Below are 27,239 nucleotides of genomic sequence, written 5' to 3' on the forward strand. Positions count from 1 at the left end.
TGTCTATGTCACAGGCTTTGAGGTTTGTCTTCAAGGTGCCCTTGAAGCACTTGCAGGGTCTTCCAAGTTCACGGTGGCCTTCCTTTAGCTGGCCATACAAAAGCATCTTCGGGATCCTGCTGTCTGTCATGCGGACAACGTGTCCTGTCCAGCGTAGCTGGCACTGGATCAACAGGCTTTTGATGCTGGGCAGGCCGCTTTTCTCTAGGACCTGGAGGTTGGAGACCCTGTCTTGCCACTTTATGCCGAGGATCTTTCGTAGGCATCTCTGGTGAAACTGCTCAAGTTGTTGAATGTGACGGTGATACGTCGTCCGTGTTTCACAGCAGTACAACAAGGTGGTCAGCACAACAGCTCTTTAGGTTTTCATCTTGGTGCTGAGCCTGATGCCTTTGTTGTTCCACAGCCTGTTGTTGAGTCTACCAAAGGTGAAGCTGGCCTTGGCGATGCACAGCGTCACTTCTGCATCAAGGGCTCCGTTGCTGCATAGGATGCTGCCCAGGTAGCAAAACTTGTTGACTGACTTGATCTCTGTGTCATTGATCTTGATTGCAGGTGGGGGGGAGGCACTGGCGTTCTGTGAGCTAGCTGGTTGGTACATGGACTTGGTCTTGCTGAGGCTGATGGTGAGTCCAAAGTGCCTGCAGGAGGTTGAGAACCTGTCCATAATGAACTGCATGTCCTCATGGGTGTGTGCAGCAAGCGCGCAGTCATCAGCGAAGAAGAACTCTCTCAACAGTGCCTCAAACACCCTGGACCTGGCGTGGAGTCTCCGTAAGTTGAAAAGTTTGCCATCTGTGCGAAACTGAATGTAGATGCCCTGGTCAGTCTTGGAAGGCAATAATCAGCATGGCATAGAAGAGAATGGAGAACAGTGTGGGTGCCAGGACGCAGCCCTGCTTCAGTCCATTTACCACAGGGAATGGATCTGATATGTCAGTATATTCCTGTACTCTCGCCTGCATGCCAGCGTGGAAAGACGCAATCAGCTGGACTAGGCTCTCTGGGCAGCTGAACTTTAGGAGGATCTTCCACAGACCATGGTGGTTCACTGTGTCGAAGGCCTTAGTCAGGTCTACAAAGACCATGTGGAGCTCCTTGTTCTGCTCACGGCACTTCTCTTGCATCTGGCGTACGGCAAACACCATGTCGCATGTTCCCCTGCCTGAGCGGAAGCCACACTGTGCCCCGCCTCTCGTCTGCCTGGCCCTCGGGCTGGCGGAAGTGGCCGGAAACCCCCCGTACCTCCAAAACTCAAGGAGGGGAGGGTTGCGGCCTCGGCGGAACGGGAGGGGCCGAGGTCGTGGATATTCCGACTCGGTCGGAATCCGAAAAAGTAATTTTTAAACATAAATACTCCATCCTGGCCGACCTTGAGCCACCGCAAGCAGAGGAGCAGGGGGTAGCGATGGAATAGGCTGCTGCTTTATTTTTTTTAACTTTTTTAATGGCAGTGATCCACTGGAACATCCGGGGGTTCTACGCCAATTTTCAGGAACTCCAGCTGCTTTGTCGTGCTTTGAAACCTTCAGTGCTGGCGCTGCAGGAGACTCTGCAAAGAGATGGCAAGGTTTTATCTCTCTCTGGTTTTAACTCCGTTTTTAAACCCGCTCAACCGAAGCAAGAGGGATTGACGGGAGGTGTCACTCTTTTTATTCACAAGTCCCTTTTATACAGTACAGTTCTTTTAAGCACCCCTTTACAGGCGGTGGCAGTCAGAGTCACACTTGAGAAAACCATCACTGTCTGCTCTCTCTACCTTCCTCCTTCCGTCCGTGTTCTGAGGCAGGACCTCATGAACCTGGTCGACCAGCTCCCACGTCCGTTTTTACTGTTGGGTGACTTCAATGGACACTCCCCGCTCTGGGGAAGTGAGATGACATCAGCCCAAGGTCTTCTCTTGGAAAACCTTCTTTCCGACATGGACTTGTGCTGTCTTAACGACAAGTCTCCCACTTACCTTCATCTGTCCTCTGGAAAGCTCTCGTGTTTAGATCTGTCGGTCTGCGATCCATCATTGGTCCTGGACTACGAGTGGAAAGTGCACGACGATCTGCACGGGAGTGACCACTTTCCTGTCGTCCTCCGCCCCACAGATGGAGAAGGTGACTCTCTGCCTGACCGCCTGAACTTTGACAAAGCAGACTGGAGTTTTTTTACCAAGAAGATAAGAGCGGAGCTGCAGGAAGAAACAGTATTGAAAAGCAAGGACCCTGCTGACACTCTGACTCGGATCGTTTTAGATTGCGCCAAAGCAGCAGTCCCATCGTCTACCTCCAAGCCTCAGGTCCATAGAACGCCCTGGTTCAACGCGGAATGTCGGGAGGCCCGTAAGTCTCGGAAGAGAGCGCAGCGACGCGTCTTTCGGAGACCAATAGCGTTCGAACCCATCAACAGCTGAGGACGAAAGCAAGGTATGTTTTTAAAAAGAGCCAGAGGAAGTCATGGAGAGATTTTTACTCTTCCTTAACCTCCAACACATCCAAGAAGAAAGTGTGGAGGGTTTTAAAAAGAATTAAGGGCAAAAACGTATGCCCAACCTTTCATCATCTTAAACTTTCAGACGCTCTGTTCACAGAGAAGAAAGCAGTTGCCAATTTGCTTGCCTCCACAATTGAACAGAACTCGAGATCTGCTAACAAATCTGCTCGGTTTCTTAAAACCAAAAACCTGTCAGAAAAAACACCATGTAACTTCTTTTCCGACAACACAGAGAATTACAACCTTCCTTTCACAATGAATGAACTTAAATCTGCCCTTCAGACCTGTACGGATTCCTGTCCAGGAATGGACGAGGTCCATTATAAACTCTTAAAACACCTTCCCCAAACCTGTCTGGACACCCTGCTTAAAGTTTATAACCACATCTGGGTCACAGGCTTTTTTCCACCCTCCTGGTGGAAAGCCCTCATAATAGGTGGCGGCAGTGAAAATTTAAATATTCATTACAATGACTGAAATGTGATTTTTGGCAAACAACAAGACAATATAAGAAAAAAGAAAAAAAAAGTAAGTGAATATCTTGATTGGTTCTGAAGATATTCCATTTTAAAGATGTGACGATGCGTACATGCTGTTAGTACTTAATATTTTCACATTTTCACAGTCATACTGTACTGTCCATGATGATACTGTTATGAAAACTCATATACTTCTAAAATCCATATGATAATAGCATATTGCACAAGAAAAAAATAACACTTCAGCAGCAAAGAAATTGGAAAATATGCCTGTCAAAGTAGGGGGAAATAGAAAATCAAGACATGTCAATCAGCACAGAATAGCAACTTTGAAGGTCTACAGCACTGAAAAGAATAGACAGCTGCATTTCATAATAAAATATCTTGCAGAATACATCACAAAAAGTGCACTGAATTTTTTTCAGGCAAGTTAATTTACTGAATTTTAAGTATCAGAGTCTCAAACTCTGAAAAATCTTCAATTTGACCAGTGGAAAAAAGACTGTTTATTGGGGTAGCATGCTGCAAAGATGAATATTTCAGTAACTGTCACAAGTAGGACCAGGAAATTTTGTGTGTGTATTAAGTGAAATGTCAGCTTTCAAAATAAATTAAAATCAATCTTAAAACTTTCATCTAAAGTTGGCAGAAAAGGAATGATACCCGATTTCCTCATAAATAAGGGTGCACGTTGTGGATGAGACTTCTTCAAAATTTTTGTTTTTGAAAAAATATTGAAGTTACAGCCACAATAAGTTACCAGTGGTCTTGGCTGATCAGCTTCTGCAAAATAACTGCAAATTTTTAAACAAATGCAACTTGAGAGCATTGTACAGAATGGGTAGGTTGATGGGGCATTCCACAACAAAGGTTCCCGTCACCGTCACGTCACCGTCACCAATCCCTCAGATTCCGAATCCTTTGGGGCGCCTTTGAAGCTTTGTCAACCACCTTTCTCCAGTCCTCGCGTTTCTCGGCCGCTCTCAGGGTGTCTCTCAGCTCCATGCCTGTCCACTCTCGAATGTTGTCCTCCCATCTCTTCCTTTGTCTGCCTCTTCTTCTTCCTCCCCTCACTGTGCCTTGTAAGATTGTTTTAGCAAGACCAGAGGAGCGTGTGACATGACCAAACCACTTCAGTTTTCGTTGTCTGGCGAGTGTTTGAAGGTCAGTATAGGGCCCGATTTCATTGCGGATGCGTCTCTTGACTTCTTCATTCGTGATGTGGTCTTTGTATGAGATGCCTAAGAGTCTTCGGAAGCACCTCATTTCTACAGCTCTTATTCTTCTCTCTAAGTCCGCTGTGAGGGTCCATGATTCACATGCATATAAAAAGATTGACATGACCAGAGAGCGCATCAGTCTGATTTTGGAACTGATGGTGAAATATTACTTAAGTTGCTAGCAACAATGACAGATATATGAATGTTTTCTTTCAGCTCTCTAGCTTTTTCTTCCATCCATGAAACCAGTCATGCATTTCATTGTAGAAGAACCACAATAAATAAGAAATAAAAGGTGGATGATGCATCTTTATTTCTTCACAAAATGGCATTTGATTCACAAGAGAGAAAATGCACACCAAAAAATATCTTTTTTGGCACTCACAGGTTTCCTGGCATCAGCAATAACATACTGCTCGCTACCTGAGCTGTTCATACTGGCCTTTTTGGATCAATGAATAGGTCTTGCATGCCCTGCCATGAGCAGCCCTTTCTGCAACATGTTAGATACACAGATCAGCTCATAAGAAAGAACAAAAGTTATATTAAATTTAAAACATACAACCAAAAACAGAGCTCTCAGTTTAATATATGTTTAGGATTTTGTCAATTTCTGTGTGTTTTGAGTGGGAGGAAAACACTGTGATAACAGAATTATAAAATGGCATACTGACAGGTAAGTATGCATTAAACAGCAACACAAAATTCACTGCACTGAACTATTTGGCTGCATTTTCCTTTCACACAATAACTCAGATTGCAGCAATAACTTATGCTTGGGCAACTGAGGCTGAAGTTTTGGGGGTCTGTCCTTTCCAGTTGCTGACAAGAGCTTTGCCATCTACATGTACTGTTCAACTTATGTGTCTTTGTTGCATGCGATTATTTACTCAAATATTTCCACTTCAGGGTACTACATTTCATGATTGAGATGAATGTATTACTAAATGTCTTAGGTATATATGATTACTAAATATTGAATATTTTATTGTTAATATGCACATCATACTTAGTATCTTATTCTTTGATATATATATTTTGTGTACTCACCTTTATTTGTGTGTGTATGTGAGAATGCATGTCTTAGATATATATATATATATATATCAAAGTGAATATTTCATTCACAATATGTGCATGGTATTTTGCATTTTATCATTTCATGAATTATCTCTTTGTTTCCTGTTTCATGCAGTCGAGATGCATAGCATATCATAGGTTACATGAACACACACGCACACACACACGTTATACTCTTAATTGCTGGATCCCAGATAGTGTTATATAGTTTGACTTAACCTGATGTGCAGCTTAGGCTATGGGTATTATTGTACTGATTTTCTTTTTACTAATTTTAGTTTGTTAAAAATTGGTGTTAGTTTTTTTAAGAAACAGGATGTTGACTGCACTGTTCAAATTAATCATATATCTCTTCACATTACACTTTTTTCATACTCAGACATACATACACATACTCACAAGCATACATGTGCAAATGCAAACTTGCTCTCTCTCTCTCACTCACACACACACACCTACTCCACTGACAGGAAAGAAATGGGGGAGGGGATGACTGGAGGGAGGAGGTGGTGGGTCAGCAGTCAGGGATTCTAAGCCGGAGCACGTGGTCAGTGATTTGTCTCAGTGCCAAGTTTGCCACAACCATTGACAACCCCCTCCCCTCTACTTACCATTGGTGGATGATACTCAGAGACAAGTGAGGGGAATGATTATACAACTTTCAGCAAATTATGAAAGTGAAGTTTGCAGAGGAGGGGGGGTGGGGGGGGGGGGGGGGTTAGTATGAATTGGTGTTCTTGTTCTTTTTGGAATGTGAGAGCATAGTAACTATCTGTCTGTATATATTAATATAAAGTTTCACAGCTATCGAAGCAGAAAGCAACTAGAATATCAGACTATCAAACTTTTGTGTGATGTTGAATGAAATGCTCATCTTATGGAAAAAGAAACCACATTACAATTTTTTTACTCACTTATTTAACACTCACCGAGTCTGTAGCAGACGACGCTAATGCTGTCCCGAGCACTTCCGGTTTTAGACCCAGGTAATATTTTGCTTACTAAAGCAAAAATCAATCAAATATTAGTAATTGAAATTCATGGGCTCTGTTTTAACATGTCCATTTTTCATTCTGTATCAATAGTTTTTGTGTGTTTTACTCAGAAAAAGATAAATCGTGTTGCGATTGAAACACGGTGTCACGTTACGAAAACACTGATGAAATAGATCCAAGCTGCTCAGTTACTGACATCGATCAAAATCCTGATTCAAAGAACTTCAGCTCAATATTGTGCATGAAAGTGCTAAAGACATTTGTTTTCAAAAATATTATAAAACTTACTGATGAAACTTGAGATTTTCTGGAGAAACAATGCCATTTTTGTGTTAGATGAAGTGCCGCTCTCCTGTGTCGAATGTTGATCGGGCCGACGCAACTGACGAAGAGTGGTACCTGCTTTTGAATCGCTTGAGCAAATTGACCATGGATCAAAAATCTTAGTTTCGGATACCATTGAAATCAGTAGAAAATGCTCTTTACCGCTCATACAGTATCGCGTAGGGTCAGATTTCATTTTCAAACTGCGCGAGGCGTTGAAAGATAGCCGAAAAATTCCCGTAACTTTGCGCTCAGATCTAACTACCCTACTTCGCCCAAGGCTTGGAAAAAAACACACGAAAGTTCTCCTTGAACTTTCGCCTTTCACGGCTCCCAGTTTTTCGAACAGTAACCAATGAATGGAAAACACCGGATGCGATTTTTTCCACTATGTGGTTGAAACTTAACTGTGTTGCGCTCAGAAAGACGCCGGCCGCCATTGAACAAGGATCACTATTTCGCGTTACAGTACACTTCTTTTTCTTCCATCCGCGAACTCATTACGCATTGTATAAAGCAAACACAATAAAAAATTAAAAATATGGATGATAAATAATTATTTCAGTTGGATAGTTTTTCACAAAATGAAATCAAATTTGAGAAAACGCACTTCAAAATTAGTCAATTTTTTAGGCGTTCATAGGTTTCCCGGCGTCGGCCATGGGGGCTGCCGCTACCTACTCATAATCCCACTGCCGAAACCGGGAAAAGACCCCACGAACCCCTCCAACTACCGCCCAATTGCACTGACCAGCTGCATCTGCAAACTGATGGAGAAGATGGTCAATGGTAGACTGATGTGGAAACTAGAGACCGACGGCCTTCTGGCGAAAGAACAGTGCGGTTTCCGCAAGCATCGCTCTACCGTTGACCATCTGGTTCATCTGGAAACCACTGTAAGAAATGCCTTTGTAAACAAACAACATGTGGTGGCCATATTTTTTGACTTGGAGAAAGCTTACGATACCACGTGGAAATTTAGTATTCTCTCGGACTTGCACAAGCTTGGCTTCCGAGGACACCTGCCTCAGTTCATCCACAGTTTTTTTTTTACAAGACAGACAATTCCAGGTGAGACTCGGCACCACCCTGTCCGACATTCACGAGCAGGAGCTGGGTGTCCCGCAAGGGAGCATCCTGTCGCCGGCTCTTTTCAGCATCAAAATTAATGACATCGTTCATTCCGTTCAGAGGGGATCGGACAGCTCGCTGTTCGTGGACGATTTTGCCTTATATGCAACCGGCAGCACATATGCCAGCATCCAGCGACGGCTTCAGCTCTGCGTCCACGACATTCGTCCTCCAAAACTGAATGCATCCATTTTCATAATTTTCGCCAGTTCTATCCGGACCCTGAAATCCGTCTGGGAAAATCCACCATCCCAGCGGCCAAGGAAGCCAGATTTTTAGGGGTCGTCTTTGATCAGAAGCTGAACTTCCTCAGCCATATTAAACAGCTGAAAGTATCTTGCCAAAAAGCCCTGAACATCATCCGAGTTGTGGCACGCATGAACTGGGGTGCTGATAAGAGAACTCTCTTGCACCTCTACAGAGTCCTGGTCCGGTCCAAACTGGATTATGGAAGTGTAGTATACGGCTCGGCCAGACCGTCCTACCTGAAACTGTTGGACCCTGTACACCACCAAGGGCTCCGTCTCAGCTTAGGTGCTTTCCGCACCAGCCCTGTGCACAGCCTGTACGCAGAGGCGGGGGAACCGCCTCTCTCCAACCGCAGACTGAAGCTGACCCTGAATTATTATTTGAAATTGTTTTCTGAACCTACAAACCCTGCTTATGACGCTGTATTCAACAACCCTTTCGATAAGAAATTTACAGACAACCCAAACTGCATACCGCCTCTCGGACTCCGCATTCAGCCGCACTTAGAAAATGCTGATCTGGATGTCGGTGGCATCTCAGATTTCTCTAAGTTCCCTGACAGCCCTCCGTGGACCTTTACAACACCTGAGGTCCGATTCGATCTGGCCTCATACCGTAAAGACACCACCAGTTCTCTGGCCTACAGAACTTACTTTTCGGAACTCTGCCACAAATTCCCCACTTTTCAAAGCATCTTCACTGACAGTTCCAAGTCAGAGGACGGAGTTGCTGCATCTGCGTTCTGTCCCGCCTTTCCTGACCGGCCCTCAACGGAACACATCCTGTCTGACAGCTCGGTGTACACCGCGGAACTGACCGCACTGGTTCTGGCGGTAAAAATGGTTCTGTCTTCGAAACAAAAGAGATTCATGATCTTTTCCGACTCCTTGTCAGCCCTGGAGGCGATCGCCTGCAGGAATATCACTCATCCCAAACTGCTGGAATTTTATGAAGATTTTACTCTCACAACGAAGAAAGGATACGAGGTTGTGTTGGCCTGGGTTCCCGGACATTTTGGCATTCGTGGTAACGAAAGGGCGGACCTGCTGGCCAGGAACGCTGTAAAGAAAGAATTATCCAGATCCTTTGTACCCTATACAGACATGAAGCGGAAGGTGAACACTTACGTTAAGGATCTTTGGCAAGAGGAATGGAAAACCCAGACGGACAACAAGCTCTTCCAGATCCGTCCGGACCTAAAAGAGACCCTCCCTTCGGGGGTGAAGAACAGAAAGGAGGAGTCTGTGCTGTGCAGACTGCGTACGGGGCACACTTTTTTTTTACTCATTCTTACTTGTTGAAGGGGGAGGAGGCCCCTCGATGCATTCCCTGTGACGAGCCTCTCACCATGAAACACGTGCTCCTTGACTGTTGGGATCTGCATGACGTTAGATGCAGACATTACACGGCGGTTTCTTTGAAGACTTTGTTTCGTGATGTCCCTCCGTGGGCGCTGATGGACTTCTTAAAAGAAGTGAACATTTTTAACCAGATTTGAAGGTGTTAAACTATGGAAGTTTTTTTTAACTTTGGAGTGGAAAGTTTGAAGTGGTGACTCGTTTTAATTGGTTGTTTTTTATCCTTGTAGTAGTTATTGACGCGGCGATAGCCTTGAGATTGCCTTAGTGGTTGGCGAGGCTCTAAGCACCATAATTTCAATTTCAAGTTTTGCAGGCGTACAGTAGTGTGGGGAGAACTACTGCTCTGTAGACCTTTAGCTTGGTCTCAAGACTAATGCCTCTTCTGTTCCAGACATTTGCATTGAGTCTACCAAAAGTTGCGCTTGCTCTTGCAATCCTGATGTTCACTTCATCGTCGATGGTCGCATTTCGTGACAGTGTGCTGCCCAGGTATGTGAACAGCTCCACCGCACTGAGTCTCTGACCGTTGACCGTGATGTTGGGCTCAACGTAGGGTTTCCCTGGGGCTGGCTGATGGAGAACTTCAGTTTTCCTCTTGCTGATGGAAAGGCCGAAGTTCCTGCTGGCAGTGGCAAACTTGTCGACGCTGAGTTGCATGTCAGCTTCAGATCCAGCATTGAGGGCACAATCATCAGCAAACAAAAAGTCTCTGATGTCTGTCATGACCTTAGTTTTTGCTTGAAGCCTTCTGAGGTTAAACAACTTGCCATCTGTTCGGTACTTTAGGCTGATTCCAACATCGCCATCTCTGAAGGCATCAGTAAGCATTGCAGAGAACATGAGGCTGAACAGCGTTGGAGCCAGGACGCAGCCTTGCTTGACACCATTTGTGACAGCAAAAGGAGCAGATGTTTCGCCTTTGTCCTGGACTCAAGCCTGCATGCCTTCATGGAATTGGCTGACCAAGGAAATAAATTTCTGAGGGCATCCGTACTTGGCCATGATCTTCCACAGTCCCTCTCTACTCACGGTGTCGAAGGCCTTAGTGAGGTCAACATAGGTGGAGAACAGATCAGCATTTTGCTCCTGACATTTCTCTTGCAGCTGCCTTGCAGCAAACACCATGTCGGTGGTTCCGCGCTCTTTCCGGAATCCACATTGGCTCTCAGGCAAATGACCTTGGTCAAGGTGTGCTGTGAGGCGGTTTAGCAGGATCCTGGCAAGTATCTTGCCTGCGATGGAGAGCAAGGAAATGCCCCGATGGTTATCACAGGCTTGCCGGTTCCCCTTTCGCTTGTACAAGTGAATGATAGATGCATCTTTGAAATCCTGGGGGATCGTCTCTTCTTTCCACATGAGTGAGTACAGCTGATGGAGCTTCTCAGTCAGCACAGTGCCTCCACCCTTGTAGACCTCTGCTGGTATGGAGTCTGAGCCAGGTGCTTTGCCACTGGATAACAGACGGATTGCTTTCTGGGTCTCAAGAGGTGTTGGCGGATCGTCCAGTGCTTCGTTGATGGGGACTTGTGGGAGACGGTCTATGGCTTCATCATCTATGGAGGAAGGGTGATTTAAGACACTGTTGAAGTGCTCAGCCCAGCGTTCGAGAATTTTCTCCTTCTCGGTGATCAAAGTATTCCCATCTGCACTGAGGAGGGGGGATGATCCTGAGGATGTGGGGCCGTAGACTTCTTTTAAGGCATCATAGAACCTCTTCATATCGTGCCTGTCAGCATATCCCTGGATCTCATCAGCTTTGTCACTCATCCACTTATCCTGCATCTGGCGTAACTTTTGCTGAACAGTCCTGCGGATGGCATCGTACGCATCCTTTTTTGATGTGGACTTTGGGTTGCTCAGTTAGGCTTGATGCAGACGGCGTTTCTCATCCAGAAGCTGCTTGATTTCATCACAGTTTTCATCAAACCAGTCTTTGTGCTTTCTGGTCATGGGTCCCAGGGTCTCTGAAGCTGTACTATAGATCAGCTCGCGCAGGGTCCTCCAGTCAGACTCCACATTCTGGTTGTCCAGAGAGGCGGATTCCAGATGATCTTCCAGCAGCTCCACAAAGGACTGTTTGATGGTGATGTTTTTCAGCTTAGCGATGTTGAGCCGTTTTGGAGCCTTCTGGCTTTGGGGGCGTCTCTTGCGCTGGATTCGAATATTCAGCTTCGAGACTACAAGGTGATGGTCTGCCCAACACTCGGCGCCGCACATGGTCTTTGTTACACGTACATCTTGCCTATCCCTTTTCCTGACGATGACGTAATCGATGAGATGCCAATGCTTTGAGCGAGGGTGCATCCATGACGTCCTGTTACGGGTAGGGAGGCAGAAAACTGTGTTGGTTATCAGCAGTTCGTGCTCTGCACAGGTCTGAAGCAACAGCAATCCATTTGGGTTGCAGTGGCCCACACCGTGCTTTCCAATCACTCCATCCCAGGAGATGTAGTCAGAGCCAACTCTAGCATTGAAGTCCCCAAGAATGATGAGCTTGTCTGCTTTAGGGATAGCAGCAATGACAGAGTGAAGGTCCTCGTAGAACTTCGCCTTCACTTCATCCGGGTTGGTCATGGTTGGGGCGTAGGCACTGACAATGGTGAGGTGCTTCTGGCCAGATGCCAGTGGGAGTTTCATGGTCATAAGCCTATCGTTGACTCCCTTTGGGATTCCAGCTAGCTTGCTGACAAGTGCTGTTTTTACTGCAAAACCAACACCAGCCTCACGTCGCTCTTCGCTTCCTCGTCCACTCCAGAAGGAGGTGTAACCAGATCCCTGTTCACAGAGCTCGCCTTCGCCTGCAAGCCGAGTCTCACTCAAGGCTGCGATGTCAATGTTGTATCTGGCGAGTTCGGATGCAACTAGTGCCGTTCTCCTTTGGGGTCTGTCCGCGTTATCTCTGTCCAGGAGAGTCCTTATGTTCCAAGCACCAATGGTGAGAGGAACGATCCTTGTTTTTTTCTTTTCTTTCTTGTTTCGACCGCTGATGTAGGGTCCCCGCCAGCCGCGGAATGCTGGCCAGGGTGATATGGAGCAGGCAATTTTTAGGGCACCTTTTCTAGCCCCTTCCTCATGCCAGGGAGGTGAGCAGTGCATTCCTAAAGAGGGCTGCTCAGACGGCTGCCGAGCTCCATCGCTGCTCCTGTTGACGAAGAACGACCCTATGGCCTGAGCCACCTGCGTGCAGGTCTGCGGCTGCGACTGCCAGTGTACCCACACCTGTCGTTTCGTCGCTCGCCTGTCGTCACAGGACTTGGGGGTGATGAAATGATGAAGGATGAAAGGTCATTTTGGATGACTGATGACTTGCGCGATGAGTTTGTTTAAAGTGAAGAGGAGTTGCGCAACGTCGACCTCACTCTCTCGTCCTGGTCCACCAATTTCCAGTGGCAAGACTAAGTCGAGACGACTGGAGGATGAGCACGGATGCAGTGGATGACCAAGATATCCTTTCGGTGTCTCATCTTGCTCTCTGCACTCCACAGTGCGTTGCTGTAACCGCCTTCCTCTCCGTTTAACCGATAGGTTTCTTCTGCAGATTCTGCCAGATCCAGACTTCACATGCATGGGTAGACACACCCCGGGGGCCAACTGCGTGTGGCATGCACACAGCACGGTGGAGCTAGATGGCTGTCGGTGGCTCTCCTGAGCCAATGCCCTTTTATGGATCTCCATAAGGGTGTCTAGCCACCTGCCTCACCAGTCCCGGAAGGGGGCGGTGGGAGTGCCGGTTTAGTCGCCGGCAACCCGACCCTGAACAGGTTGTACTGGATTACAGGTTACCAGTAGCAGATCTAATGACCTGACCTGACCTGGTACAGTATTACTTAGAACACAAATGAATGCATACATATCACGATTGTAGCAAAACCTCATAGCTAGGGAGATGTACTCCTGCTTGATGTTCTATAGTCATGGTTTGGGTTTCATATATGACAGGTGAACATGGGCACATGCTTCCAACAGCTTTTGGTTGCTATGGCTGTGTAACACTCAGAAAGAAAAAAAAGTGAGGGTGTGGGGGGTGCTGATGTCCTTTTCCCTTTTTGTCTTTTAAAATTAGTAGGAATCATTTGCAGACCATGAAGGCTTTGCCTCTCTTGTCTGAGGATATTTCTGGGTTTATTTATCTGTACCCACTGTTTACTTGCATGCATGCTGATGGGAAGGGATGAGAGACAATGGCTTGCTGTGTGCTTCAGTCTCACCGAGAATAACCATATTTATTGTTTGATAAGTATTTAACCTGTAGCCCGTCTTGGGACGTGAGACTCAAGTCCCTTTTGTCGCTCTGTTACATGCATACATGTCTCTTATGTCCAGTTTTCATCAGCAATTCATGGTTGATAGTTACAGGGGAACAACCTACTTTGTTTCCCACTGTCTTCTGGAATGTTTGTTTTCATCCCTTGGGCTTGTATGGTCTATACTGTATGACTGATAGGCAGTAGGAAATTGCAAAGTCACTTGCAGGTGGTCAAAATGGTGTTGTGTAGCAGAGATCGATCTAGGCTCATTTTTCAAAGGTTTAAAGCCTTAGAAGTGGCTCAGGAGACAGAAAGATATGGACAGTGGGGAAGAAAGCTTGTTAAAGTGATGAGGGTGATGGTTCAGGTGCAGGTTTGGACTTTGATGATAACAGTCACAATCCACCTAGTGACACAGAGTGAAAATACCAGTGATGTAAGCATTGTGTTGGAGACTATCAGTCTGTGTCTGAAGCAGGCCAGGAGTAACTTGGCTGTGAACATGAATCAGTTGCCAGCACAAGCACTGTCACTCTACATGTGTAGGTGGAAAGGAAAGGGGGAAGAGGAAAGGGGTGGTCTGTAAAGCTCGCCACCTGCAAGAGGAGGGAGAGGGATGGCTGGCTAGCTTCTTTTTGAAGCTCTGAATCTGATGCAGTTCTGGCTGATGCAGTTCTGGCCACAGGCTCCCCGTGAAAACAAAGTTGACTTGATTTCATGGAAATTGTTTATAGATTAGATTTAAAACATTAACAGCAGTTATACAAGGAATCATGGTAACTTTACCATCTGCTTTAAGTGCAATGTATGATCTTCATCCAACATTTCAAGGAGATATCTTTGTATTTGAGGAATCAGTGCACATTTTTTTTTTTTTTTTTTTTGCACTGCGGTGGAGACTCCGAGTTTTACCGCAGCACACAGGAATGACATTGTTAAAATCTGTGGCAGGCGAGGGGTAAATAGGTGAATGACAAAAAACCTAAAAGGCACACCGTAGTACAAAATAATGGACATGTATCATATGACCAGTGGTAAGAAGTGGTTAAGGTATAAGGATTCATTTGACTTTGTGGGTTTTGTGTGTGTGTGTGTGTTTGTGTGTGTGAAGCCTGCAATGTGGGAGACGAGGGAGGCTTTGCTCCAAACATCCTGGACAACAATGAAGGTGAGTAGAGTCTTAAACAGATTTAGTCCATGCCATGTGTTTCTTGAGATTTAGTCCTTGCCATGTGTTTGTTTCTTTGTATGACAAAACATGGGGAAATAACATGTCTTTAAATATGAGATTGAATCAGTCCTGTTGTTCTTTTATTAAGTGTTTATCCTGAGATGTTTAGAAAAGAAAACACAATGAGTATTAGGATTTCAACAGATGCCAGTGCTTGTTTTATTATAGAGCATGTGATAAGATGTTTTTATGTTATGCCACATATTAGGATTAATTTTAATTTCAGTCCCATGTTGCTTTGGGTTTGTCCTGAAATGAAAAAGAACAGACATTTAAAGTGTTTGACTCCGTCACAATTTCTTGTGAACCCATGTCCATGGAAAGGGTGGTGTGGCAGGAGGGTTGGGAGGGTATGTTTGTGTTCCTGCAAAAACTGAAATTGCTGTCACACAGCTGGTCTGTTCATTGTTCTGTAGTTTTTACACCTTGGTAACTTCTTGTTGAACTGTGCTCATGCATGATGTACATGCCAAAGTGTATGGTTTTGTGTGTGTGAGATGTAATCAGAATTAAACGTCTGCAAGTGGCAGGTAAACCATCAACCAAACAGGCAGAATGGGTAACATCAACAAGACTGGTATAGCTGTCACTGGAACACCCTTGTATATGGATGAAAATGTATATGTTGATAGATATTGCAGTTTTGATTTTAATGTTCGAAAATGTTTTTATTTTTTTCATGGCCATAAATTGATGCAAGAATTAAATACAATGTTGCATTCTCTGCCATTCTGTTTTCCACTCTGCAGGACCTACATATCTTCTGACCTTGTACACTCCCTCAAAAAATCTCCGCCCTTCCTCTGACTGTTACTTTTTGAAACTTTGTGTCAATACAAGAACCTTTGGTGAATGTTCTTTCGTCTTTGCTGCTCCTCACATCTGGAACAGCCTTCCTCCTCATATCCATGCATCTGATTCTATCTGCTTTTCGCTTATCACTAAAAACTCATCTTTTTAAGACCCATCTATAAGCACTCTCAGCTTCCTTATTCTCCAACACCACCCACATCAGCTCACTTTGGATGCGTGAAGAGTGGGAAAGAAAGAGTGGGGGGTGTGGGAGGGGGGTGGGGGCCTGAGAAAGAGTGGTCATGAATGATTTGTAATATTTTTCTTTCATGTAAAGCGCCCTGTAGAGAGAAGGGGCACTATATAAATGTACATTATTATTATTATTAGATAGTCATTAATCATGTCTGTTTGCTCCATTGTTGAATATGTATGAGGTAACTTTTTTATTTTGTTTTTAAACCAGTATTGTAGTAATTCTTTGGATGGGTATCTTATGAATTGAAACAGATCCTATCAACTTGGTATCATCTCTGTAATCGAGATCAGAACATGTGGTCTTAAGGGAACGAGCGATGACGTCACAAAACAAGGATTGTCAGAGTTATTTCCCTTCATTTCGGCCCACTTCAACAGCATTTTAGTTGATTTGACGATCCGACTAGCTCGAACATCTCGTGCTCTTGATTGATTAACAAGTATAAAATAGAAAAGCAAAGGAAAATAGGAAGAATGTTGACAAGCTTGATCTTGAGGCAAGATGTCTATACATCGATAAACATAGCTTTGTGAATGGTTTTGACCAGTACGATTCAGTTGAGAGTGATTGTGTCTGCGTGTGTCATTTTCGCTACGTGTGTGTGTGTGTGTGTGTGTGTGTGTGTTTCTTCTTCGATTTTATGCCTGTTCACTAAGACAGAAAAAAGTATGCGCGCACACACATTCTGTTAGTGTGCAGTAAGTGTGCTTGAATGCACTAATCTAAACAAAATTTATATCAGTGGCTTGTGAGCGTGTGTTTGTTTCTGAGTGATGTGTCTAGTGTGTTAGTGTGTGTGAATGATTCACTGTGTGCTTTGTGTGTGTGTTGTCATTGAGTGTGTGTGTGTGTGTGTATGTGAGTGTGTGTGTGTGTGTGTGTGTGTGTGTGTGTGTGAAAGTGTTCCACTGTGTGTGAGTGTGTGTTGTGTTAGAGATAGAAGGAACGGGAGAGGGGGAGAGGGAGGGAGAGAGAGAGAGTATGTGTGCGCACGCGCGCGCACGCGTGTGTGTGTATGTGTGTGTGTGCATGTTTGTGACTTGTGTATGAGTTGGGTGGGGAGGCTGGTTTCAAACTATGTGAGCCAGCAGCTCAAGCACACATTTACACATGCTCACTAGCACAGCACAAAACACACACACTGACACTGCACACACGCACATATACACACACACACAGTACAGGGCAAATTTCACATCATTTCACCTCAGTATCTGATAGGGATAAGATGCTATCTCCAATATCTTTTTCTCCAATATTGAATCCACAGTCAACAAGAAAAGATCCCCAAGCAGAAGTTTATTTTAAAAATCCACTTTCCTTGGTTACGTGCTTCAAGCCACTTGTTCACCTTCCCCAGCCTTTTGAAATGAATGATGTAAAACCTTTTGGTATTATTCCTACATATCACTGTATGATTGTGTTTGTAATGAGAATCTGTCATGTCAACTGCATGAAGATTAGATGGTCTTTCCATGAAAATTTCAAAGCAATCAGTTATTACTGCTACTTGGTACCAAAAGGATTCCACAAACTGATGCCACATACATGATTGTAGACACAGTCTCATTTAAGTTATGATCAGCATCTGATGACAAGAGGCGCCTCTTCCCTTGTAGCAGAGAAGGCAGTAAAAACTGTAATACTGTCAGGAAAATCACAAAACTGGGATATTATGAGTACAATTTCAACTTGTCAATATTTGTTCTCTATTCTTCACTCTTGTTTCTGGTGTTTTCTGTTATTTTCACTCTGCTGTGCCCATGGTGAAGAGATGGGGCCCAGCAGGGTGATACTTGAACATATCACAGGCAGGCTTACTTGAAAACATAAACCTTTTATGTTGACCTTTGCGGTTAATTTCTCTCTTTTGACACATGCATACACACACAAACTCAATCACACACACACGCACACACACTCAGACCCACACTCTTTCTCTCTCACTCTTTTTTTCTTTCTTGCCCCCGTAACCCCCCCCCCCCCCCCCCTTCATGCCCCCCCCCCTCCGGGGTGTGTGTGAGTGTGTGTGTACACACATAAGTCAGTCGGTGCGTGCATGTACGCGCGCATCAATCAGTGTGTGAGTGTGTGTGTACACACATCAGTGTGTGTGTGTGTGTGTGTGGTGCGCGTGCATATCAGTGTGTGTTTGTGTGCATATCTGTGTGTGTGTGTGTGTGTGTGTGCGCGTGTGTATGTGCGTGCACATCCAGTTTCATGTTCACCTTATACACTGATCTGAAGACACGTCTTGTTTCAGTTTTCTGTGTTTTGCTTTGAAACAGTTATTATATAAGCAAAGTGCTCCAGATTTCCTGAGCAAGATCTACATTGACACTGAAAAGCAACAACCAAGGCCCACATAAATTCTCTCTCCTTTGTTCATCAGAAGGGAAATGGGATCATGACTGATGAAACTAACAGTAACAGACACAGGTCGAGACTGATCAATGAAACTAACAGACACAGATAGATAAAATAAGTTTTTGTTGGATAAAAAAAAAAATTTGTTGGCTAATTCCATATGATAAGCCAACAGGTTGTGGGCCTTCATCTCAATGTGAGTCAGAATTCACTAGAAAAACTTGTGTATGCCAGAGCAAACGTCACTGTGGTGCGCTGGATAGCTGCGATACATGCCTGCCTCCTTTGTTCTGTGACTTCTTCAGCCTGCTTCCTGCTGTAGTTTCAACAATGAGAAATCGTTAAAAATAGATACTCAATGGGTCTGGAATCAGTATTGTATATTTGGCTAGTACAGCCGAAAATGCAGCACGTGAGAGGCATTGCTCACTGTCTTTGTGGAGACAATCGTGGTTTAGCACCGTGTCAGGTAGTTTCATTTTCATTGCTCCTGACCTGCACAATGGCCTCCTGTTCCACAATGCACCGCTTGTGACGTCAACTTCTCAAGCCCTGTTTATTCACTATTTATGTCCTGTAGTATAGTCAGTTTTTTTGGTAGGGGTCATACCCACTAAATGCTTTTTACCAACAAAGTAAAAAAAAAAGGAGATATTTCTGTCATTTTCAGATTGAAACAAACTTGACAGAGATTAACTGCCTGATGCTGAAAAATAATATTCAATTTGTGTAGTTATGATTTTTATTTTAATTCATCTTTAGTGCGTCCGTAAATAGTCTATTCTATTTATTCAATGACAGTTGTTTCATCAGTCACTAATAACATCGTTTAATGCCAAAAGCTACACATTTGATACTTGGTGACACAAAGAACACTTTGCCATTGTCAGCAAGTCATTTGGCAATTTTGTTATGGTTTATCAAAGCCAGAAAGTTGTGATGAAGACAGAAAAGTTTGAAACTTTGACAAATCTATAATCAATGAAATGCTAATGCATGTTGGCTGCTTAAGATGGCATTGTTACATTTCCAGCACTTGACTTTCAGTTAGACAAACACTTATTTCTGAGAGTGAGCAAAAATATGATTTTGATGTATGTATCTAAGTACTGGTTACCCCTATCTCCATGTGTTTTTGTTTTGTTGTTCAGCAGGGGGTTAGCTCAAGTATAACAAGAGAGGCAAGGCCTTCAAGACTCACTTGTAATACATTTATAATACACTTAAAAAAATCTAATCGTTAAAATGTGTTCTGTATTTGTTATTATAAAGCTTCAGGTAAAAAAGAAAAAAAAGAAAAAAAAGAAGTCCTGACAGCAGATTCGAACCCCACGCTTTCGGGTGAGAAGAAACTGTCTTACCCATTACACTATCGTGGCTCCTTAACTGGTGTTCTAAAATGTAACATTTAAACATGCTTTTTTAAAGGCGATAAATCATTTGCGTTATTCGCAGTGAGAACGCTATTCAAATCATATTCTGGTGTATCTTGGGCATTCAAAAAATCTTTAAGGGCAATTAAAAATTCTTTTTAAGTCCGCGGTAAAGGAGACGTGGCTATCGCGGCAATCACACTGCAACATTTAGCTGTTTTCTCTGGATCTAGATAGATGTGCAAGTTTAGTTACACCCACCGGGAATGTACTGAGTATGACATGGTCGATTCAATTTCTCTTCTATGTTCATTCTAGTTTTATAGTTTTAAAGTTGATATGAAAATTGAGTATTTTGTTAGACTAATAACATGTAGAGCCAAGTACAAGTACTTCCTAAATGTTGTATGAAGTGAAAAGGACTTCATTTTGAGAAAAGTCAAGACTGGAAATTTTTACATTTCATCAAGGGTATTAACTCTCATGGTTTATTATTTTTAACTGTGAATTCTGGCTGATTTTGTTGATATTTTTATCATGGCAGTTTGGGGCATAATCCAGTAAGTGATGAGGCGTTCATAAATCTTTCTCAGAATAAATATTTAATGGTCTCCTTCTCCAACTTTCCATCACATGTTATCGTGTATTGTTAATTGAATATAGGATTGAACGGGCAGATCAAAAACTTGAACCAAAATGGCGTCCTTCGTTCGCCAGGAATATGAGCACGCGCTTTGAATATGTATAAAGATGTGTACACAATTGATTTTTGCCCATGACCTTCAGGGTTCAGCCAATAGATTTGTAAAGTCCACTCGTAGTATTGGTTTAAGTATTTTCCGAAAAAGACAACTTGGGTGAATGAAAATAGTGAAAGCCCTGTACACTGAGAGTAAAACACACAAGCTTTTTATGTATTGAGTATAATTTCAAAATGTAATGTTTAAGATGAGAAAGATCAGTTTAAAGCAAATTAAGCCCCCTAGCATTAATTACAGATTAATTTCCCTTTTTTACTATCTGCACCAAAGACATGCAAAATAAATATAACTTCCATGCGTAGCAAAAGAAGTTCCTGTTTGAAAAAAAAAGGATAAAAATGACTGCTCTTGTTTTGTCAGAATATCAGATCAAAGTGCCAAGTTTAGAGAATAAAAAAAATATAGATATAACAGTAAATTCAGTTTGCATATAATTTGGCTTCTTTTTAAAAACTTTTTTGTGCCCATCACAGAGGTGCAATATTGTTTTAAACAAGATGACTGGAAAGAACTGTTTTCCTATTTTTATGCCAAATTTGGTGTCAACTGACAAAGTATTTGCAGAGAAAATGGCAGTGTTAAAGTTTACCATGAACACACACACACACACACACACACACACACACACACACAGACAACCAAACACCAGGTTAAAACATAGACTCACTTTGTTTACACAAGTGAGTCAAAAATGAGTCTATGTAATAACCCTGGTTTGGTTGTCTGTGTATATATATGTACAAATGTGTGTCCATAGTAAACTTTAACAGTTCTTTTATTATCTGAAAATACTTTGTCAGCAGTAAATTTGGATTAAGCATGTAATAAATATTTCCACACATACCAGTTATGGGGAAAAAAATCTTCCAGATTAAACTGTATTTCTAGATAAACATTTTTGTTTCATTTAGCCTCCTGATCTGTAAGATTTTCTAGTCATTCCTGGTTTGTTGCTATTTATTGTCAGCAGTAAAATGAGAAAAAAACTAATTCTGAACAGACCGCACAGAAGGACTCATGTCTACACCAATGGTATTTTTGTTGCATACAAATGTTTTAAAGAGGGCACAAAATGAACATACTGAACATTCCAGTCAACGACATGTTTCACAACCACATCGTCTGCCATCGTGCCTGAAAAGTCGGTCACTGTAGGAATTGTTCAGCACTTGATAGCCACTTTAATTACGAAGTAACTGAGCAGTAAAGCCTTTGAAAAGAAGGGAATAGGTTAAAATGTTTGACAGATACAAACAAAAAAACTGATGTTGTTCAGATATTTGTGAAATGCAAATCCCTTATATGATTTTTTTGTTGTTGTTGACAGTGAACAAAAAATATATTTGGATCAACTTGAGAAGATCTCTGATCTATAGGCAGTAACTCAGTGGTTGATACATAAGAAAATAACCATAAAATAGAATACTGAAACTGGTTTTTGTGTATAGTTTTAGCTCAGGTGTTTTGAGTATTTGTTACATGTTGAAGCTGAAAAGTGAGGAAGACAGGGAAAGTTAATATACATAAGTATTTGTAACATCTCCACACACAAACCCCTTCTCCCCCTCCCCAACACCCCTAGCCCTACCTTCTCCCTACCCTCCACCACACATCCCTCTCCCTCCAGCATTTTGAATTTTTGTGGAGGCTTTGGCTTTTCTTGGTTGTTCCTATCAATATTTTATATTTCAAATAGAAATCATGCATGAATAGGGCTAAGAATAGGGGTCGGTCTCTCTTGTTGATTGTTTGAAACTATGAAGAATCTGTAAATGTGGTGTTCCAGTTTAAACTTGTAAAACTCAAGTTTGAGCCAGAAGTAAGACTGAATATTGATCTTGTGATTGTATGCACAGGCTTGGATTTGCTGGTCACTGCCATTGATAAAGCTGGCTACACAGGAAAGATCAAAATTGGAATGGATGTGGCAGCTTCTGAATTTTTCAAGGACGGAAAATATGATCTGGACTTCAAGAGCAGTGATAGCAAACCCGAATCAAAGGTGAGTGTATGCTTGTTTTTGAGGGCTCTTCTGCATGATGAATCTTAAGTTATTGACAAAAATTGTTTTGACAAAAATTGTCCAGTCCTCCTTTTGCCCACCCTCTCAACCCCCTTCACAATAGGTATATAATCTTTTCTATCTGTCTGTTTTGCACTCATTGTGAGGGTCTCAACACTATATTTACAGAAGTGATTGTTTTGCCAGTTAAAGCAGCTTTGGGGACATTCCTTTGCACATTACTTTTATGCCTGTGAAGATGAGGATTGCATCAATAGTTTGTGCAAGCATAAAAAACTAGTGAAGGTCTGAATTTTAATTGAAGAATGCTTTGTGAAAAGCCCTCATCTTTTAGTGCATAATGTTCCTAAACAGTACCTAAATGAACACATCACTTGCCTTATGATCAAGAGTTTTTCACCATTAAACTTAACAAGCTCTGCACATGTGCATTTGATGCAGATTTTGTGTGTGTGTGTGTGTGTGTGTGTGTGTGTGTGTGTGTGTACTCTTTTCGAAGAATAAAAAACTTCTGATTTCTGAATTTAACAGTGTGAAGAAAATTTTTAAGTGATCATTCGAAGAGAAGAAAGTAGTTTGTTGTTGTTGTTTTTGCTGAAAAACATTGCCATGTCTTTTTTTTAATTGTGCGAAGTGCACACTGCACTCACTGGACCTTAGTTGATTGTTTCATCCAAAAGACCACCACTGAAGGTTTATTGGAAGGGGAGTAAAAATATGTGCATGAATGGAATCCAGAACATACGCTTGCTGCTCTCTCAGCTAGCCCACTGCTCCCTCCTGTATTTGGCTAATTTCTTGGCACTTTGAACTTTGTTATAAAGATTTTGGCAAGTGCACCACTTTCTTTTTCAGATCACCTCCGACCAACTTGGAGACCTTTATAAACAGTTCCTTGCAAAGTATCCCATTGAGACCATTGAGGATCCATTTGATCAGGATGACTGGGCTGCATATACTAAGATGACTGGTTCAGTGAGCTGTCAGATTGTGGGGTAAGTTTTAGTCCTTCAGATTTGTCTTTCTTATCCCACATACTTTGTGTTTTCATGTCAGCACAGCTTAACACATGCAACACCTTACAGGTTCCATACAGCTGATGGAAATCCTGGAAAGTCAGGGAATTTAAAAGCACAGTTTTCCAGGAATGGTGAGTCATGGAATTATAGTTGAAGCCATGGAAAAGTAATGGAATTAAGAATAAAGCCTTAAAAAAACACAAAAATCCCCACACAAATGCTTGCATTGATGGAAGAAATAAGAAAAATGATTTAAAAAAATTGTTCAACCATCACCTACTGTATCGTGCCAGTATATGTGCAGTTGTAATGTTTCATCCGAAATACTTTGAGGACAGTACCATTGCGTGAATTTGTGGTGTTCAACCAAGACATAAGGTACCTATCTAGCTTTATTATTGTCTGTCAGACTGTTCCATTATGGATATGCAAAGCACATTGTAAGTTTTATCTTCCCGCTTGACCATTCTAATAAAAAAAACAAAAACAAAACAAAAAAACAAAAAACAAAAAAAAAACAACACGAAAACATTTTGGATGGAAAATAGTTTGTAGTCTTGGAAATTTCTAAAAATTACATCTGAGTTTGTTTGTTTTTTGTATTATTTGAACTGTTGTTTTAGTTGTTAAACAGCCAGTTGAGCCAGTGAAAATAATTTGTCACTCAAAAAATATTGTTGGCGTGCTATTTTCTTGTGAAAGATCATTGTACACTATCAGTACCATTTCTATCTTGTCTACAGAGATGATTTGCTGGTGACCAACCCAGAACGAGTCCAGACAGGTATTGACAAGAAGGCCTGCAATGCCCTGCTGCTGAAGGTGAACCAGATTGGCAGCGTCACTGAGGCCATTCAGGCCTGCCAGATGTCCCAGAAAGCCGGCTGGGGGGTCATGGTGTCACACCGCAGTGGAGAGACAGAGGACACCTTCATCGCTGACCTGGTTGTGGGCTTGGCTACTGGCCAGGTGGGCGCTATGGACACACACACTGTGATGGGTGGTTGATGCACACATACACCTGGACTGGTGGTTGATGGACACATACACTTGAACAGGTGGTTGATGTGCACATACACTTGGGACAGGTGGTTGCACACATACACAGGTGGTTGATGCACACATACACTTGGCCTTTTGGTCAATGCACACATACACTTAGACAGGCGGTTGATGCACACATACACCTGGACTGGTGGTTGATGCACATGTACACTTGGACAGATAGAAGATGTGCACATACACTTGGACAGGTGGTTGATGCACACATACACTTGGACAGGTGGTTGCACATGTACACAGGTGGTTGTGGACAGGTGGTTGCACATGTACACAGGTGGTTGATGCACATATACACTTGGCCTTGTGGTCGATGCACACACACACTTGGACAGGTGGTTGATGCACACATACACTACAGGTGGCTGATGCCCACATACACTTGGACAGGTGGTTGATGCACACCTACATTTGGACAGGCGGTTGATGCACACATACACTTGGACTGGTGGTTGATGCACACATACACTTGGACAGGTGGTTGATGCACACCTACATTTGGACAGGCGGTTGATGCACACATACACTTGGACTGGTGGTTGATGCACACATACATGTGGACAGGTGGTTGGTGCTCACATACGCTTAGACAGGTGGTGGTTGCGTACATAGACTTACTTTCTGGGATAGAAAAGTGATACAGACTGTAGAGCAGACAGTCGATGTGTACCTTATAAACGACTGTATAAACAGGTAGTGGTAAGTTATCTTGAATAAGTGGTACATCTCAACAGTTGATTTATGTGTGACAGTCCCTTTTGGCTAACATGTGGGTCATGTTCTAACCCTGTTTTGGTTATCGGTGGGTGGGTGTGTTCACATTACAACAAATTTATATTCTCTGGAGATACTTCTACAGCTCCAGATTTGGCTTTAGGATATGATAAACAGCAGTAGTAATCACATACGAGTCTTGAAGGCTTTGCCTCTTGTTTTTTTGTTGTTGTTTTTTTTGCTGCCCCATCATCTGCACCGTTTCATTGGCATTACTCCCACGCTGCTCGTTTAGATTCCCCCATACACAGCCACACCCGGGTTCGTCCGTTGCAGTTCCAGCGCCGGCAGTCCACAGGGAACCATCGATGTTAGGTCGCCAGGAGGCCACACACCAGAAGAGACCCTGCACTGCTGCTGAGTCACTTCGGTGGTGTTCAGTGGTGCCTGTTCTGATTTAACGTACTTAGGACACCACCTACTAAGCCACCTACTAACGACAATAATGGCTTAGTCGCGGAGCCAGACTGAGTGAGCGTCCCTCCCAGAGTGGAGACCGCCACTACGTCCCTCTGTTTAACAGCCCCCCATGAATCTGCCAACACACTGACGACATTGACAAAACTCACCCCAAGCACGGAAGTGGAAGGGTATCGAAACTGAGGTCACCATGATAGCAGGGCATGAAAGGCCACAGACTTTGAGACTATTTTGTTTTATATTGATGACGATGGAGGAGGAGGATGACAATGATGATGACAATGTTGCTATGGTGGTCCATTTTGGTTTGGGACTGTGTGACAAGGCTGTACTCTATGCTTCTTGTCATAATGATATCCCGGCGTTAACCAGGCCCGAGAGATACAGACACTTGCAGTGTTCATCAGGTAATTAGAGCAACACACCCAAAGATGCATCCTTGAAGTGGATGACACTCGACTGTGTGGTTCCAGTCTCCCCATTTAAGTCCACAGCACACTCAACTCTGGGTAGGAGCCAGCCATGGGCTGAAAAACCCACCTCGGTGACACTAACCACTTCGCCACGGCGGCTGGTGCCTCTCTTGTTTTTGACTTTGCTGATTCATTTATGTGTTTGCATTGTTTGTTCAGATCAAGACCGGGGCTCCGTGCCGTTCAGAGAGACTGGCCAAATACAACCAGCTTCTGCGAATTGAAGAGGAGCTGGGGGATAAAGCCATTTACGCTGGAGAGAAGTTCAGGAACCCCTTGGCTTAGTGTAGTGGTGCAGACATTTTCCATACCCCTTCTACCCTGTAATCCGTTTCAGATTGTCTTCTTTGTGCTTTGTGTCATTGAATGATTGTGAGATCATTCTGGATGAGGACTTGCCCCTTCTTACCTTTTTGGCTAGGATTTGGACTGTAAACAATAGATCAGTTCCACTGTCGAGTGCTTGGGTCAGTGGTGCTCTGAAGCTTAACTGGATGAAAAACAATTTTGTCATACCCCCCTCTCCAGTCTGTTGTGAACACTTTCTTGTCAAAGGCTGCAATGTGAATAGTGTGTGTAGAACTAGAAAGTATTCTTTTTTTTTTTTAAAGGAAAATATTTTAGAAGAAATCAGTTTTTATCTGCCCAGGAAAACATAACAAAAAACTCAAGTACTTTGGTGTTTGTGAAGACATGTCTGTGACATATTTCAGATGTCTTTTCCACAACAGTGGCATCTGTCCTGCCATGTTGCAGCAACTAGTGCATTATCAAAATGAATTTGATCAAGTAGGTATATGATATACCAGCATCTGAATTACCACTTTTTTAAACCTGGGCTTTATGGGTGGAGTATTCTTTTAGATTCTTTTATAACTTGATAGTTTTGATCAGACTGAATTTGTTGCAAAGGAAGAAAAGAAACTTCGAATAAAAAAAAAAAAAGGTGGGGTGGAGAGGCACTTGAATTGGGGGGGGGAGTAATAGAAAGGTAATGTAATCCAGGCTGTAAATGATTTGTATAACACAAAGCTGACAGATCTGTTGTTGATCAAAAGTAAGGCACTCTTGAGTGTTTTCCTTTTCTGACCTCCCCAGAACTACCCGGGCCAAATCAGGCT

At 43.1% G+C, this 27,239-nt stretch overlaps 1 protein-coding gene across 1 annotated transcript in view; it reads left to right on the forward strand.

Annotated features, from left to right (window-relative positions):
- LOC143287743 (enolase-like) overlaps window positions 1-26,712 on the forward strand; it is a 49,417-nt gene extending 22,705 nt beyond the window's left edge. The window contains exons 10-14 of the mRNA XM_076595994.1: window positions 14,679-14,735; window positions 22,207-22,352; window positions 23,229-23,368; window positions 24,136-24,361; window positions 26,278-26,712. Of these exons, the coding sequence (XP_076452109.1) occupies window positions 14,679-14,735; window positions 22,207-22,352; window positions 23,229-23,368; window positions 24,136-24,361; window positions 26,278-26,403 (695 nt within the window). The 3' untranslated portion in view covers window positions 26,404-26,712. The remainder of the gene's footprint in view (window positions 1-14,678; window positions 14,736-22,206; window positions 22,353-23,228; window positions 23,369-24,135; window positions 24,362-26,277) is intronic.
- The last annotated feature ends 527 nt before the right edge of the window (window positions 26,713-27,239 follow it).

Source organism: Babylonia areolata, chromosome 11 (assembly GCF_041734735.1).
Source record: "Babylonia areolata isolate BAREFJ2019XMU chromosome 11, ASM4173473v1, whole genome shotgun sequence".
Classification (NCBI taxonomy): Eukaryota; Metazoa; Mollusca; class Gastropoda; order Neogastropoda; family Buccinidae; genus Babylonia; species Babylonia areolata.